At 40.7% G+C, this 13,747-nt stretch overlaps 1 protein-coding gene across 1 annotated transcript in view; it reads left to right on the top strand.

The window, feature by feature from the left end:
* The window catches only part of mei4 (meiosis-specific, MEI4 homolog (S. cerevisiae)), a 50,363-nt gene that overhangs the window by 6,498 nt on the left and 30,118 nt on the right, over positions 1-13,747 (top strand). Inside the window, exon 4 of the mRNA XM_029677182.2 lies at positions 12,421-12,552. Coding sequence (XP_029533042.2) covers positions 12,421-12,552 — 132 coding nt within the window. The remainder of the gene's footprint in view (positions 1-12,420; positions 12,553-13,747) is intronic.

Genomic DNA, 13,747 nt, shown 5'->3' with positions numbered 1-13,747 from the left:
GTGAAACTCGAATGAGGGGCAACCTGTCACATAAAGGGCATCCATTCCGTGTCTATGAGGATTATGCGCCCGATGTGGCAAAACATCGCGCCGACTACAGAGATGTCATGACCAAACTCTACAAACTCCATCTTCGCCCAGCCTTACTCTTCCCTGCAAGACTAAGAATTACCCCGCCTTCCGGTGAGAAGATTTGGCTCTCCTCGGTTTTGGACGCAGAGAAGTTTATCCGGGGATATACACCAATCCCCCGTACAGGTTAGAGTGCCTTGTTATTGCGTGTTAGGGTCTGCTCATGGACTCGAATCCATACTATACCATATTGGGTGAAAACGTATTAAACGGGCTCAACAAGGGCTACCGAGCAGACCAATGGATGGCGGTCAGAGCTCTCATTTAACGTTAAATTCACTTTCATCCCGGCTGTGCTCAGCGATGCATATTTTTTACTTCCAGGTTTGATCACTGACACCTTCGGACGGATATACTTATATTCCCCCACTTTTGTTTTGTTTCGTTATTTATTTTACAATCCTTACATTACTCTTACTACCATACCATTTATTTCTTGCTTGCAGGGGACTGGGGGTGATGGTTGGGAGGGGGCAGACACCTGGTTAGCAAGTTGATGGTTTGTGCCGTTCTGCCTTTGTCTAGCCGTGGGCCTCTCTCCCGACTAGAGTCCCACCAGCCGTCTGTAGTGCTTATGTATGTGTAGGTGTGCGTACATATAATTACTATTTGTACTTTATTACTACTTTCTCTTAGCATTTTAGTATTATGTATGTGTATATTTTAAATCAGTGTAGATTGTTATTCTGGGGTATGAATGTTTGTATGTGTATGTGTGCATATGGATGTATATACATATTCTTTAAATATATATTTTTATATATGATTTTTTTGTGTGGGTATGTATACATACATGTATATGTATGTATATGTGTGTGTGTGTGTATGTATATATATCTATATATAGGTATGTGTATGTGTGTGTATGTATATATGTGTGTGTGTGTGTGTGTGTGTATATGTGTGTATATGTGTGTATATGTATGTGTGTGTGTATGTATGTGTATATATATATATAAGGTATATATTTTTATTTATTGTTTATTGAACATATTTTTTTTATGGGGGGAACGTTTAATTTAACAAATCCTTGTTCCGATCTCCTGACCCACAGTATGTAAAGGTACGGCTGACTATGTCGGTTGCGGATGGTTTATTTTTTGACCGGCAGTGCTTAGCAATATAATCTTGAGGCTATATCTTGCTTATCTCTGGGATTGACCCAGGATGACGCTTAAATGTGCAATATGTTTAAGTTGCAACTTATTCGGTTTAGACGGAACACTTAACTCGCGGGAGCCTCCTCAGTTCATATGTTAGTAGAAGTTCTAGGATAGTGAGAGGTGAACGTATAGTTGGGATTTTATTTTTGTTTTACCTCTTGTTCGAGGTCGCGCCGTGCTTTTTTGGCATCGGCCAGACAATGTGTTTATTATTTTTATTTTTCCTTTTTTTTCTCTCCTGTTTGTACATGCCTGTTAAATGTGGGTTGATGGGGGTAAGTGTTGGGGAAATTAGGGGAACAGGGTGGGAAGTAAAGGTGCTTGCCGGGGGAGGGGTGGGTTGGATACTGCTCGGTGTAGGTGCTACATATGCTGATCGTGATGGTTTGGTGCGCTTTCTTACCTTTTTATCAAGTTACATGGTATGCAGGCCACCATAGGAACTACAAACGAGAGGAGGGCGGGGCTTACATTCACTTCCTGGAATGTCAAGGGTTTAAACGAACCAATTAAGAGGGGCAAGGTCCTAGCCCACTTGAAAGCACTCTCGTCTGATATTATATTTTTGCAAGAAACCCATCTGAAGAATAACTCTCATAGCAGACTTAAGTGTAGGTGGGTGGGGCAAGTGTATCACTCTAATTTCTCTGCCAAAACGAGAGGCACAGCGATTCTGGTACGGAATGGAATTCCCTTTCTACATAAAACCACTATTGCGGATAAAGAGGGTCGGTATGTGATCGCAATAGGAGAAATCCACTCTACCTCAGTAACTCTACTAAATATCTATGGGTCAAACATTGACAACCCCTCTTTTTTCAAAAGAGTCCTTGCCCTGATTCCAGATATCTCCCATACTAACTTGGTCATTGGAGGGGACCTTAACTGTGTGCTAGACCAATATTTGGATAGATCCTCTACCCGGCGAACCCCTACCTCCTATTCAAGCGAATTCTTGAATACCTACATAAAAAATTTATTATTATTATTTATTATTTAAAAACTTATTTGATATATGGAGGATCGCTAACCCTACGGGTAGGGAATACTCCTTTTACTCTCATGTTCACAAGGTTTACACTCGAATTGACTACTTTTTGTTGGATGCTAAGACTACTCCCCTATACCTGTAATGTGAGGTATCATGATATTATAATCTCGGACCACAGTCCACTCACCTTCTCCCTGAGATTGGGTGACATTGTACCAAACGAGAGGGTCTGGAGGTTGAATCCTCAGCTCCTCACAGAACCAACATTCTGTGAATATCTTAAAGACCAAATTACATTTTTCTTTGATACCAACGACAACACAGAGACCTCCCCAGCATTATTGTGGGAAACACTGAAGGCTTATCTGAGAGGCTGTATCATCTCCTTTCAGGCTGCCAGGAGTAGGCAAAACAGAGGAAAACTGGAAGAACTAGAGGGACAAATTCACTTACTGGATAGGGAGAATGCTAGCCACCCATCTATGGAGAAACATAAAAAAATTACCTCTTTAAAATGTGAATATAATCAGATTCTCTCAGCTAAAATTGCTAAATCTTTTCTCTATGCCAAGCAAAAATATTTTGAGTTTGGTGACAAACCACACAAATTACTCGCCAGACAACTTCGAAAAAATGTGAGTGACCGAATGATTCACAGGGTTAAATCTGCATCTGGGGAATTACTCTCTTCCCCCAAAGACATCAATGACAGATTCCGGCAGTTTTATGAGACTCTATATACATCTAAAGCGGATCCTAACCCCTTAATTATCTGATAATAAGATTATTAATAATCTGATACAAAAACTCAAAGCAAACATACTATTTTGGAGAACTCTCCCAATTTCTCTGCTCGGAAGAATTAATGCCATTAAAATGGTCTTCCTCCCACAACTGCTCTACCTATATCAGAACATCCCAGTATTTATACCTAAATCCTTTCATAAACAACTGGACTCAATAATCAATCCTTTCATCTGGGATTATAAAACACACAGGATAGGTAAAAAACACCTCTGTAAATCCAAGATGGAAGGAGGATTGTCACTCCCAAATTTTTTATTTTATTACTGGGCCGCTAACCTCCGCATTGTTACGTTTCTGTTGGATGACGTACTCCCGGCATCCAGCTGGCTTAGTATGGAGCGTGAGGAGTGTCACCCCTTCTCTATTGGCGCTGTGATTTTGTCGCCTGTCAATCTGGAGATGTCACTTTATTGTAACAATACTATTATACATAGCACAGTCCGAATCTGGAAGCAAATTAAAGTCCACTTTGAGCTTAGACCAATGTCATTCATGCTCCCTGTCACCAGGAATCCCTCCTTTGCCCCTTCTAACCTTGATAACACCTTTGAGCGATGGGGAGAGTTGGGGATAAGTACCATAGGGGATTTATACATAGAAGGGACCTTTGCTTCCTTTGAGTTGCTGAGGGAAACTTATAATCTTCCCAGAAGTAATTTTTTCAGATACCTACAAATTAGAGACTACGTTAGAAAACACCTCACAACATTTGGGAATGCTAAACCTTCCATGTTTGACGGATGCATAAAAATATGCCCCACCTCAGATAAACTGATATCGCGTCTATATGATGCTTTTCAATCTGTTAGCACACCTTCTACTGATGCCATCAAGGAAAAATGGGAGGAAGAACTAGGGACTGACATTTCAGTGGCAGACTGGAAAGAGAGCTTGGAGTATATCCACACATGCTCCATTAATTCCAGACATCGTCTCATACAATTCAAGGTATTACACAGATTACACTATTCCAAAACTAAACTGCATAGGATATTTCCTGACACATCCCCTACATGTGATAAATGTCAGGCTATGCAGGGTACACTACTCCACTGCTTTGCCCTATGCTCTAGCTTGCATGGTTATTGGTGTGGAATTTTTAGGATCCTCTCTGAAGTTTTGGAGACTTCAATAGATCCAGACCCGCTTCTGATAATCCTGGGAGTATCTGAGTCCCTAAACGGATTAACCAACCCCCAAAAACAACTAATCTCGTATGGTCTCATCTCGGCAAAAAAACGAATCTTGTTGTTTTGGAAAAGGAGGGAAGCGCCCTCTACCAAATTATGGCTCAGTGAATTGGCAAACACTGTACACTTAGAAAGAATTAGATATATTCTGAACAATAAATGATCAACATTTGATCAAATCTGGCAGCCTTTCCTCTCCTACTTGGACGAGTCGGCGCTGTGAATTTGTACTTATTAACGCACTCTCAATTGTAATATTTTAATCTACCTTTGGGCAGCATGTGCTGGCCCTGCCACCCGAGCAGTTGGGGGGGGGGAATAGGGGATGGGGGGGGGGGGTAGCGGGGACATCTTCCCTCTTTCTTTCTACGTGTCCTTGTTTTGTATGTCGTGTTTTGTATTATTTTGTTCTGCACCCAGAACTCTGGGTCTTGTTGTTCCTGTATGCTCTTTTATGTTTTGATAAGAATTGTATACCTGTCATGTATACCTATACACCATTCTTGTGTGTGTTTAATAAAAATATTTGAAACAAAAAAAACACTCAAACAAAATGACGAAAGCGCACAGTTCTGTCAGGTACAGACACTGAACAGAAAACAAGATCCCACAAAACCCAAAAGGAAAATGACAACTTATATGTGATCCCCAATCAGAGACAACGATAGACAGCTGCCTCTGATTGGGAACAACACACACACACACACACACACACACACACTGCAAAAAACAAAGAAATAGAAAACATAGACATTCCCACCCGAGTCACACCCTGACCTAACCAAACATAAAGAATAAAAAGGATCTCTAAGGTCAGGGCGTGACATCACCAGTATTCACGGTACACAACACAGTTTGAGGCAGTATGGGACAGTTTATTCTCAAGTGCAAACTACTCAATAATGACCTTTGTTGAAAGGTTAGAGAAGTTATGATATCAAATTAATTGACATCAAGTTTCCTTATGAATATAATATATATATATATATATATATATATATATATATAGTTCCTTAAAAAAAAAATCTGTCAATTTGTCTCTTAATCAAATCGAAGCCTGAAAGTTTGGATAGGGATTTGTTTGTTTGTGGAAACCCCTCCTCACAAAGTCCCTGAGAAGAGTTTCCTTTCCATTGTGCACTAAGCTGGTGTTTGGCTGAGTGTTGACAAAGTGTAATGCTTTGACAAATAGGATCAATGTTTGCTGTAAAATGTTTGCCATTACACCATGACTATTAAAATCTCATGTTCATAAAAAGACAAGGGAGGAAAGCTAACTTTGATTTATCTTAATATAGAGATCAATTGGCTGTGTCAAACTATCACAATTCTGAAATATTTTAAACTTGTCATGTGCCCATGGGCATCAGCAACAAGCCAACATGTTGGCGTGAAGTGGTGCAGCATGGTTGAGTGGACCTGCAATTTAGGACTGCGTAATACATTGATTGTTAAGTCACTTATAATGAAAACAGGACAAACAAGTGCCCAGGGAAACAATTTTAGGAGGCTCTCAAACTCACTCCAAGCGGGTGCCCTCACTCCTTTGGTCCAATAGTTTCTGGTGTAAAATACGACAATAAGAAAGTCCGAACTAAAGTGGCTTGTTCTTGTTCGGAGGAGAGCACCGTAGAATACCGCTGTAACTCTCTTTCACATGGCCATTTACAGGACAGTGAATGATCCGGACCAGGATGAACCTGCAGCACTCTGTGCCTCTGTGTGTATGAATCACAGACTGCTGAAATTGGGCTGTAGCTTTGGGACAGGAGGGCATGATGCAATGTCCTCTACTGCTGTGACAGGGACTAAGCTCCTCAGCCCTGTTCTGTCTGTAGGACTGTGGAATCAGCAGCAGAATAACAGAGGCTACATCCCATATTCCCTATAGCAGTGTTTCTTAATCCTGGTCTTGAGGACCCGAAGCGGTGCACATTCTTGTTTTTGCCCTAGCACTACACCGCTGATTCAAATGACTAACTCCTCATCAAGCTTTGATGATTTGAATCAGGTGTGTAGTGCTAAGGCAGACACAGAAATGTGCACCCCATTGGGTCCTCAAGACCAGGATTAAGAAACACTGCTATAGGGAATATGGTTCTATTTGGGATGCAGTTTCTGTCATTCTGTTGCTGATTCCCCAGGACCAGGATTAAGAACTGCCCTATAGAATGCACTACTTTTGACCAGTGTCCTTAGGGTGCCTTTTGTGACTCACATCACTCCAGACATCCTTGATTGTGTTTGTAAAGAAAAACAATTCTATTCACCTCATGCCTGACTGATATTGCCGGTGAATAAAGTCATTAGCCAGGTAATTTTTACTCCGGCTGCCTGTATCAAGCCAAACAGCAGTCGGCCTTTGGGTCATTTCCATGCAAATGAAGGCTGCTCACTGCTCAGAAGGCTGATCACTGACACAGCTTGAGTGACTAAGGAAGAGTAGGCTGTATGCCGTTTCAGCAGGAGGAGCATCACTGCTGCAGAGTATTCTTTTTTTGCGATCAGAGATACCGAAGGAGTTGTTTAAATGATTTCCAGCTCCATCCTGTAATTAGCGTAATAGGAGCTGTCTCCTCTGCTTTGGGATGACGCTGATGCCACTGGAGCTTATTGATGTCATTTGCAGTTGTGGAAATAGGATCCTTCAGTGATGTGACTTTATATTTATAACCCTCATTTCATTCAAGTTGATTAATTTCAATTTAAAAAAACTGTAAATTAAACCAGATCCCATCCTATTGCTGGCTCGAGCTGTGTTAGTTAATTCTGCTGAGTAACTAAATGTGGGCGTAATTTTTTTTCTTCCTATTTCACACATGTGGAAGTGTGTTAATGTGTTTACTATGTTATGAATTGGTGGTTTGGTTTATAACAACTAACAAAAGCTTGAATGGTTATCAGCATCCTCAAGGAGGAAATCCTTTAATTGAAAAATATGTTGTATTTTTATTCCTGTTCTAAACTGTGCTTCTTTAGGCCTCCTGGGAATCTGCCTGCAATTTTCTATTAGGCTTAAATCTCTATCTTGACTTCAAATGCACGCTTCATTCCCTAGCAATGTGAAAAGAGATGAACTGTTACCATCAAGACGATGATGATGAAATACGCTATAGAGGCCTCTCTCAATAGCTGACATACTGTCAAATAATTTGGACTGGGTATTTCATCTGGAGACGTGAAATAGGTAGGCGATATCATTTACACCGACTGCAGCCCTCAACCTGGGTGATGATGGTAATGCCACAGAAGACAGAACTAGATTGAGATTCTATGGTTAATGCTGAGGCCCTTATGTCTGAATCTTTACCTGGCCCTTTCTGTCTGTAATGGCTTCACAGCTGTCTAGGGGCCAGTCTACTCTAGTCATGAAGGTGACGCGCCTAGATTAAATGGAATATCGTGACTCCCCAGAGGCACCAGTCAAATGTCACTCTCATAGCGTAAAAGGCTCAAGACTATAAGGTGATATTATTTCATGACAGTATTTTATTTCAACTGAGAATAGCACAAAGTTTAGTTTTCTGTCTGGTCACATAGTAGTCTCACTTATTATCATGGCTCCCTTTTCTCTTAGGGTGCTCAGTTATTACCTGTATCTTATGTGAAGACCTACAATTTGTCCAGCTTGTTCTCTTTGCGATATCGAAAAACCTTAGGCCTATAGTCTGAAATCTGAATACATCTTGTATCATAGTGTTTACGGTAGCCTATTGCATAGCATAGCCCTGCATACTGTGCAGGGATGATATTATAGTACTACCGTTCTCGTACACTGTTCAAAACAAATTACCAGTAGCCTAGCTATACACTGAGTGTATTCCATGACATAGACTGACCAGGTGAATCCAGGTGAAAGCTATGATCCCTTACTGTTAAGTCCACTTCAATCGGCGTAGATGAAGGGGAGGAGACCGGTTAAGGAAGGATTTTTAAGCCTTGAGACAATTGAGACATGGATTGTGTACACTACTGGTCAAAAGATTTAGAACACCTACTCATTCAAGGCTTTTTCTTAATTGGACTATTTTCTACATTGTATACTAATAGTGAAGGCATCAAAACTATGAAATAACACATATGGAATCATGTAGCAATCAAAAAAGGGTTAAACAAATGAAATATTTTATATTTGAGATTCTTCAAATAGCCACCCTTTGTCTTGATAGCTTTCTCTCAACCAGCTTCACCTGGAATGCATTTTCAACATTCAACAGTCTTGAAGTAGTTCCCACATATGCTGAGCACTTGTTGGCTTCTTTTCCTTCACTCTGCGGTCCGACTCATCCCAAAACATCTCAGTTTGGTTGAGGTCCGGGGATTGTAGAGGCTAGGTCATCTGATTTCTTGCAGCAATTCAACCATGAAGGCCTGATTCACACAGTCTGCGCGAATCATGCCTTCATGGTCGAATTGCTGAAACGAAACCACTACTAAAGGACACCAATAAGAAGAGACTTGCTTGGGGCAAGAAACACAAGCAATGGACATTAGACCGGTGGAAATTTGCGATTTTATTCTGCAGCAATACACCATCCCATCTGGTTTGGACTTAGTGGGACTATCATTTGTTTTTCAACAGGACAACACACCTCCAGGCTGTGTAAGGGCTATTTGACCAAGAAGGAGAGTGATGGAGTGCTGCATCAGATGACCTGGCCTCCACAATCACCCGACATCAACCCAATGGTTTGGTATGAGTTGGACTGCAAAGTGTAGGAAATGCAGCCACCAAGTGCTAAACATATGTGGGAACTCCTTCAAGGCTTTTGGAAAATCATTCCTCATGAAGCTGGTTGAGAGAATGCCAAGAGTGTGCAAAGCTGTCATCAAGGCAAAGGGTGGCTACTTTGAAGAATCTAAAATATATTTAGATTTGTTTAACACTTTTTCGGTTATTACATGATTGCATGTGTTATTTCATAGTGGATGTCTTCACTATTATTCTACAATGTAGAATAGAGGTCAACCGATTAATCGGAATGGCCGATTAATTAGGGCCGATTTCAAGTTTTCATAACAATCGGAAATCGGTATTTTTGGACACCAATTTTTTTTTTTTTTTTTTTCACCTTTATTTAATCTTTATTTAACTAGGCAAGTCAGTTAAGAACACATTCTTATTTTCAATGACGGCCTAGGAACGGTGGGTTAACTGCCTCGTTCAGGGGCAGAACGACAGATTTTCACCTTGTCAGCTCGGGGGATTCAATCTTGCAACCTTACAGTTAACTAGCCCAACGCTCTAACCACCTGCCTCTCATTGCACTCCAAGAGGAGCCTGCCTGTTACGCGAATGCAGTTAGCCAAGGTAAGTTGCTAGCTATCATATAACTTATCTTATAAAAAACAATCAATCAATCATAATCACTAGTTAACTACACATGGTTGACGATATTACTAGTTTATCTAGTGTGTTCTGTGTTGCATATAATCGATGCGGTGCATATCGTTGCTTCAATGTGTACCTAACCATGAACATCAATGCCTTTCTTAAAATCAATACACAGAAGTATATATTTTTAAACCTGCATATTTAGCTAAAAGAAATCCAGGTTAGCAGGTAATGTTAACTATGTGAAATTGTGTCACTTCTCTTGTGTTCATTGCACGCAGAGTCAGTGTATATGTAACAGTTTGGGCCGCCTAATTTGCCAGAATGTTATGTAATTATGACATAACATTGAAGGTTGTGCAATGTAACAGGATTTTTTAGACGAATGGATGCCACCCGTTAGATAAAATACGGAATGGTTCCGTATTTCACTGAAAGTTAAAACGTCTTGTTTTCGAGATGATAGTTTCCGGATTCAACCATATTAATGACCTAATGCTCATATTTCTTTGTGTTATCATGTTATAACTAAGTCTATGATTTGATAGAGCAGTCTGACTGAGCGGTGGTAGGCAGCAGCAGGCTCGTAAGCATTCATTCAAACAGCACTTTTGTGCGTTTTGCCAGCAGCTCTTCGTTGTGCGTCAAGCATTGCGCTATTTATGACTTCAAGCCTATCAACTCCTGAGATTAGGCTGGTGTAGCCGATGTGAAATGGCTAGCTAGTTAGCGGGGTGCGCGCTAATAGCGTTTCAAACGTCACTCGCTCTGAGACTTGAAGTGGTTGTTACCCTTGCTCTGCATGGGTAACGCTGCTTCGAGTGTGGCTGTTGTCGATGTGTTCCTGGTTCGAGCCCGGGTAGGGGCGAGGAGAGGGACGGAAGCTATAACGTTACTGTTACACTGGCAATACTAAACTGCCTATAAGAACATCCAATAGTCAAAGGTTAATGAAATACAAATGGTATAGAGAAAAATAGTCCTATAATTTCTATAATAACTACAACCTAAAACTTCTTACCTGGGAATATTGAAGACGCATGGTAAAAGGAACCACCAGCTTTCATATGTTCTCATGTGCAGAACCTCCGTACCGCATCGCCATTCGCCTCCCAAATGTTGTAACAATGCAGAGGGCTCTGTATAGCACCGCATTGACATAATTGGGTGACGGGAGGTGGGGGCGGTACATCCTGTATAAACACAAACTCACTTCACAGCTCTGACCTGCTCTGCGACGCTCAAGAAGTATGAATGCCCTGATTTCTGCTGAGTCTGTATCACCGTAAATTCGGCATGGCCAATGCAGACATTGGATTGACCCTGCAGTGCCCAGATGCACAGTGCTCTCCAGGAATGCGCTCTCTCCCGCCAATTTGTGCACATTCATTGTTTCTTAACTTCATTGTGTGAATTGTTCGCAGTTGGTTGTTAGGAATATATGTAATTCCCCTATTACATATATCACCAGTCGTACATTTACCTTTAATTCCTATCATTTCTAATCTACAATGTTTGTTTGGTTATGGTCATTTCTGTTAATGTATTCAATATATTATTATTCCAGTCTTAAGGTTCTCATTGTCGGAGTAGACACATTGTTTGCATGCTACTCTTGTGAGAAACAAGTTTTGGTTTATTTCATTCCATTTAGAGTTTTGTCAATTCAATTTAGTCATTGACAGAAGCGCTCCAAACAAAAGACAATGTTGAGTAAGGACGCACACCTGATTACGCATAGAAGTATATAGGCCTAGAGGCTACCTGGCCTGCACGCAAATGTAGGCATATAAATGTGCCTGTTTAGGGATCTAAAAGTATTTCTGATTGGCTTAACACACCACCACTAATGAGCTGTGGAGCTTCTCAACTTTAAAGTTTTCTTCACCTCAAACAGCAAGCAAACAAAGTCTGTTTTTACACCCATTGACAATGACAATATTTACTCAATGTAGTAACTCCACAATACTTTTGAGATAATATTCTATAAGAGGAACAGGAGTAGAACATTTGAGGTGCCAGTGCTCAGCTCCGGTGAGCTCCTGCCCAAGTCAAGCACTGCTTCTTATCCCTTGCGCAAATAGCCTACAGCTGTGTCGGTCTCAAACTCACTTGCATGGGGAACTGAGGGCCCAGAATATTTTATATAGCAAGTTCGCTAGTGCAAGCTTCTGGCTGAACCCAAGTTAATAATTGATACAATGTTTCAAGTTCGTTGCAGACAGGCCATGTATAGCAAATGTGATTTTTAGGATATTTTTTCTTTATCAGGATATTTTCTACCTGCAGGTTGCAATGTTTTTATTTGTTGCCTTTATATAGGCTATTTTTACATAGTTGACGATGGCACTAGAAGGGACTTTTTAGGTTTGTATCATTTTAATTTAGATTAGGATAGAATTCTAATTAACCACATGACAATGATTTGGAGATATGAAGGCGATGTTTTAAATGAAATGCAAATGTTCCACGAAAATGTGCATATGAAAACCATAACTGGCACGCAGATCAGTATAAATAATAAGATATATTGGCAAAATGAGAAAGGTTACCGACTTCTAGTATAGTCTATTACCGGCTTAAAGCATCAGACAAGCTCAATATAAATAGTTGGTTTTATTAAAACACATAGGGTGTGTCTATATATGCAAAAATACACCAATTGATTGGTCGAAAGAACAAAACTTTTGGTTGACCAAGATTTTTTTGGGGTTGGGGACAGCCCTAGTTAAGTGAAAGAATATGGGGGTTGGTGGTGTTACCGTGCTGTTTTTTGATGTGTTTCCCTCTGGTCTGCATCAGTTCCAGGTTCAGGAGAGGCTGACGGAGTGTTTGATCCTGCTGGGAGGGAGCAACTTGCTTAGGTCCCTGCTCATCCGTCATGTGCTGTCTGAGATCAACAGGCTGGCAGAACACCTCTGGATCACCTGCCAGGTAAGGACCAGGACACGCGCACACAAACACACACACACACAGACACAAACACACACACACACACACACAGACACACACACACACACACAGAGACACAAACACACAGACACACACACACACAGACACAAACACACACACACACCTCTTGTTTGCCAGCGCTCTCCACACAGACCTGGGGTGGGGGAAGGGAGGATGTTACAGGTTTGTATAGGATAGGTTAAATCATTGAATTTAATGATGTTTATAGTACTGATTATTATGCATATGTAGTGAGCCAGTATTGGGACAGTTACATGTATTTTGTTGTTTTGCCTCTGTACTCCAGCACTTTGGATATGAAATGATAAATTGACTATGAGGTTAAAGTGCAGACTGTCTGCTTTGATTTTAGGTTATTTTCATCCATATCGGGTGAACCGTTAAGGATTACATTACTTTTTAGACAAATTCCCCCCATTTTAGGGGACCAAAAGTATTGGCACAAATGTACTTCAAGTAGTAAAACGTTAAGTATTTCATCCCATATTCATTGCACACAATGACTACATCAAGCTTGACTACAAATTTGTTGGAAGTATTTGCTTGTTTGTTTTGGTTGTGTTTCAGATTATTTTGTGCCCAATCGAAATTAATAGTATATAATGTATTGTGTCATTTTGGAGTCAGTTTTATTGTAAATAATAATAGAATATGTTTCTAAACTCTTCATTAATGTGGATGCCACCATGATTACGGATCCTGAATGAATTGTGAATAATGATGAATGAGAAAGTTAGACACACAACTAGCATGTCTTGGTGGTATAATATTTGAGTGTCTGTAACTTTCTCACTCAGGGCATATTGCACAAGGCTATATGTCACAACATTGGTCTCAGGTAGACTACAAGGTGTGGTGGGTGATGCTGTTTGACTGGCACGTCTCCTCTGAAAGCCAGTGTATACACACAGCCCAGCCGCCAGCGCTCATGCAAAATAGAAATGTGTGAATAGGGAATTGAAAGCAGATTATTCTCCCTTCTCGTGGCGCTCAACTCCCACTGTAGAGAGACAGTTTGTGTGTTTTTCCTTCATCCTATTGAGAAAAGCCCTTATTGAAGCAGCCCTGAGCAAAAAGCAGAACACAGTGCTGCTGTACCAAGTGAATGAGAAAAGAGAATTTCTGTCACATCATTTTGTCTGCAAGCAAAGTCCTA

This window comes from Oncorhynchus nerka, linkage group LG13, assembly GCF_034236695.1.
Source record: "Oncorhynchus nerka isolate Pitt River linkage group LG13, Oner_Uvic_2.0, whole genome shotgun sequence".
NCBI lineage: Eukaryota > Metazoa > Chordata > Actinopteri > Salmoniformes > Salmonidae > Oncorhynchus > Oncorhynchus nerka.
Note: the sequence above shows the minus strand (reverse complement) of the source record. Positions and strands in the feature narration are given on the sequence as shown.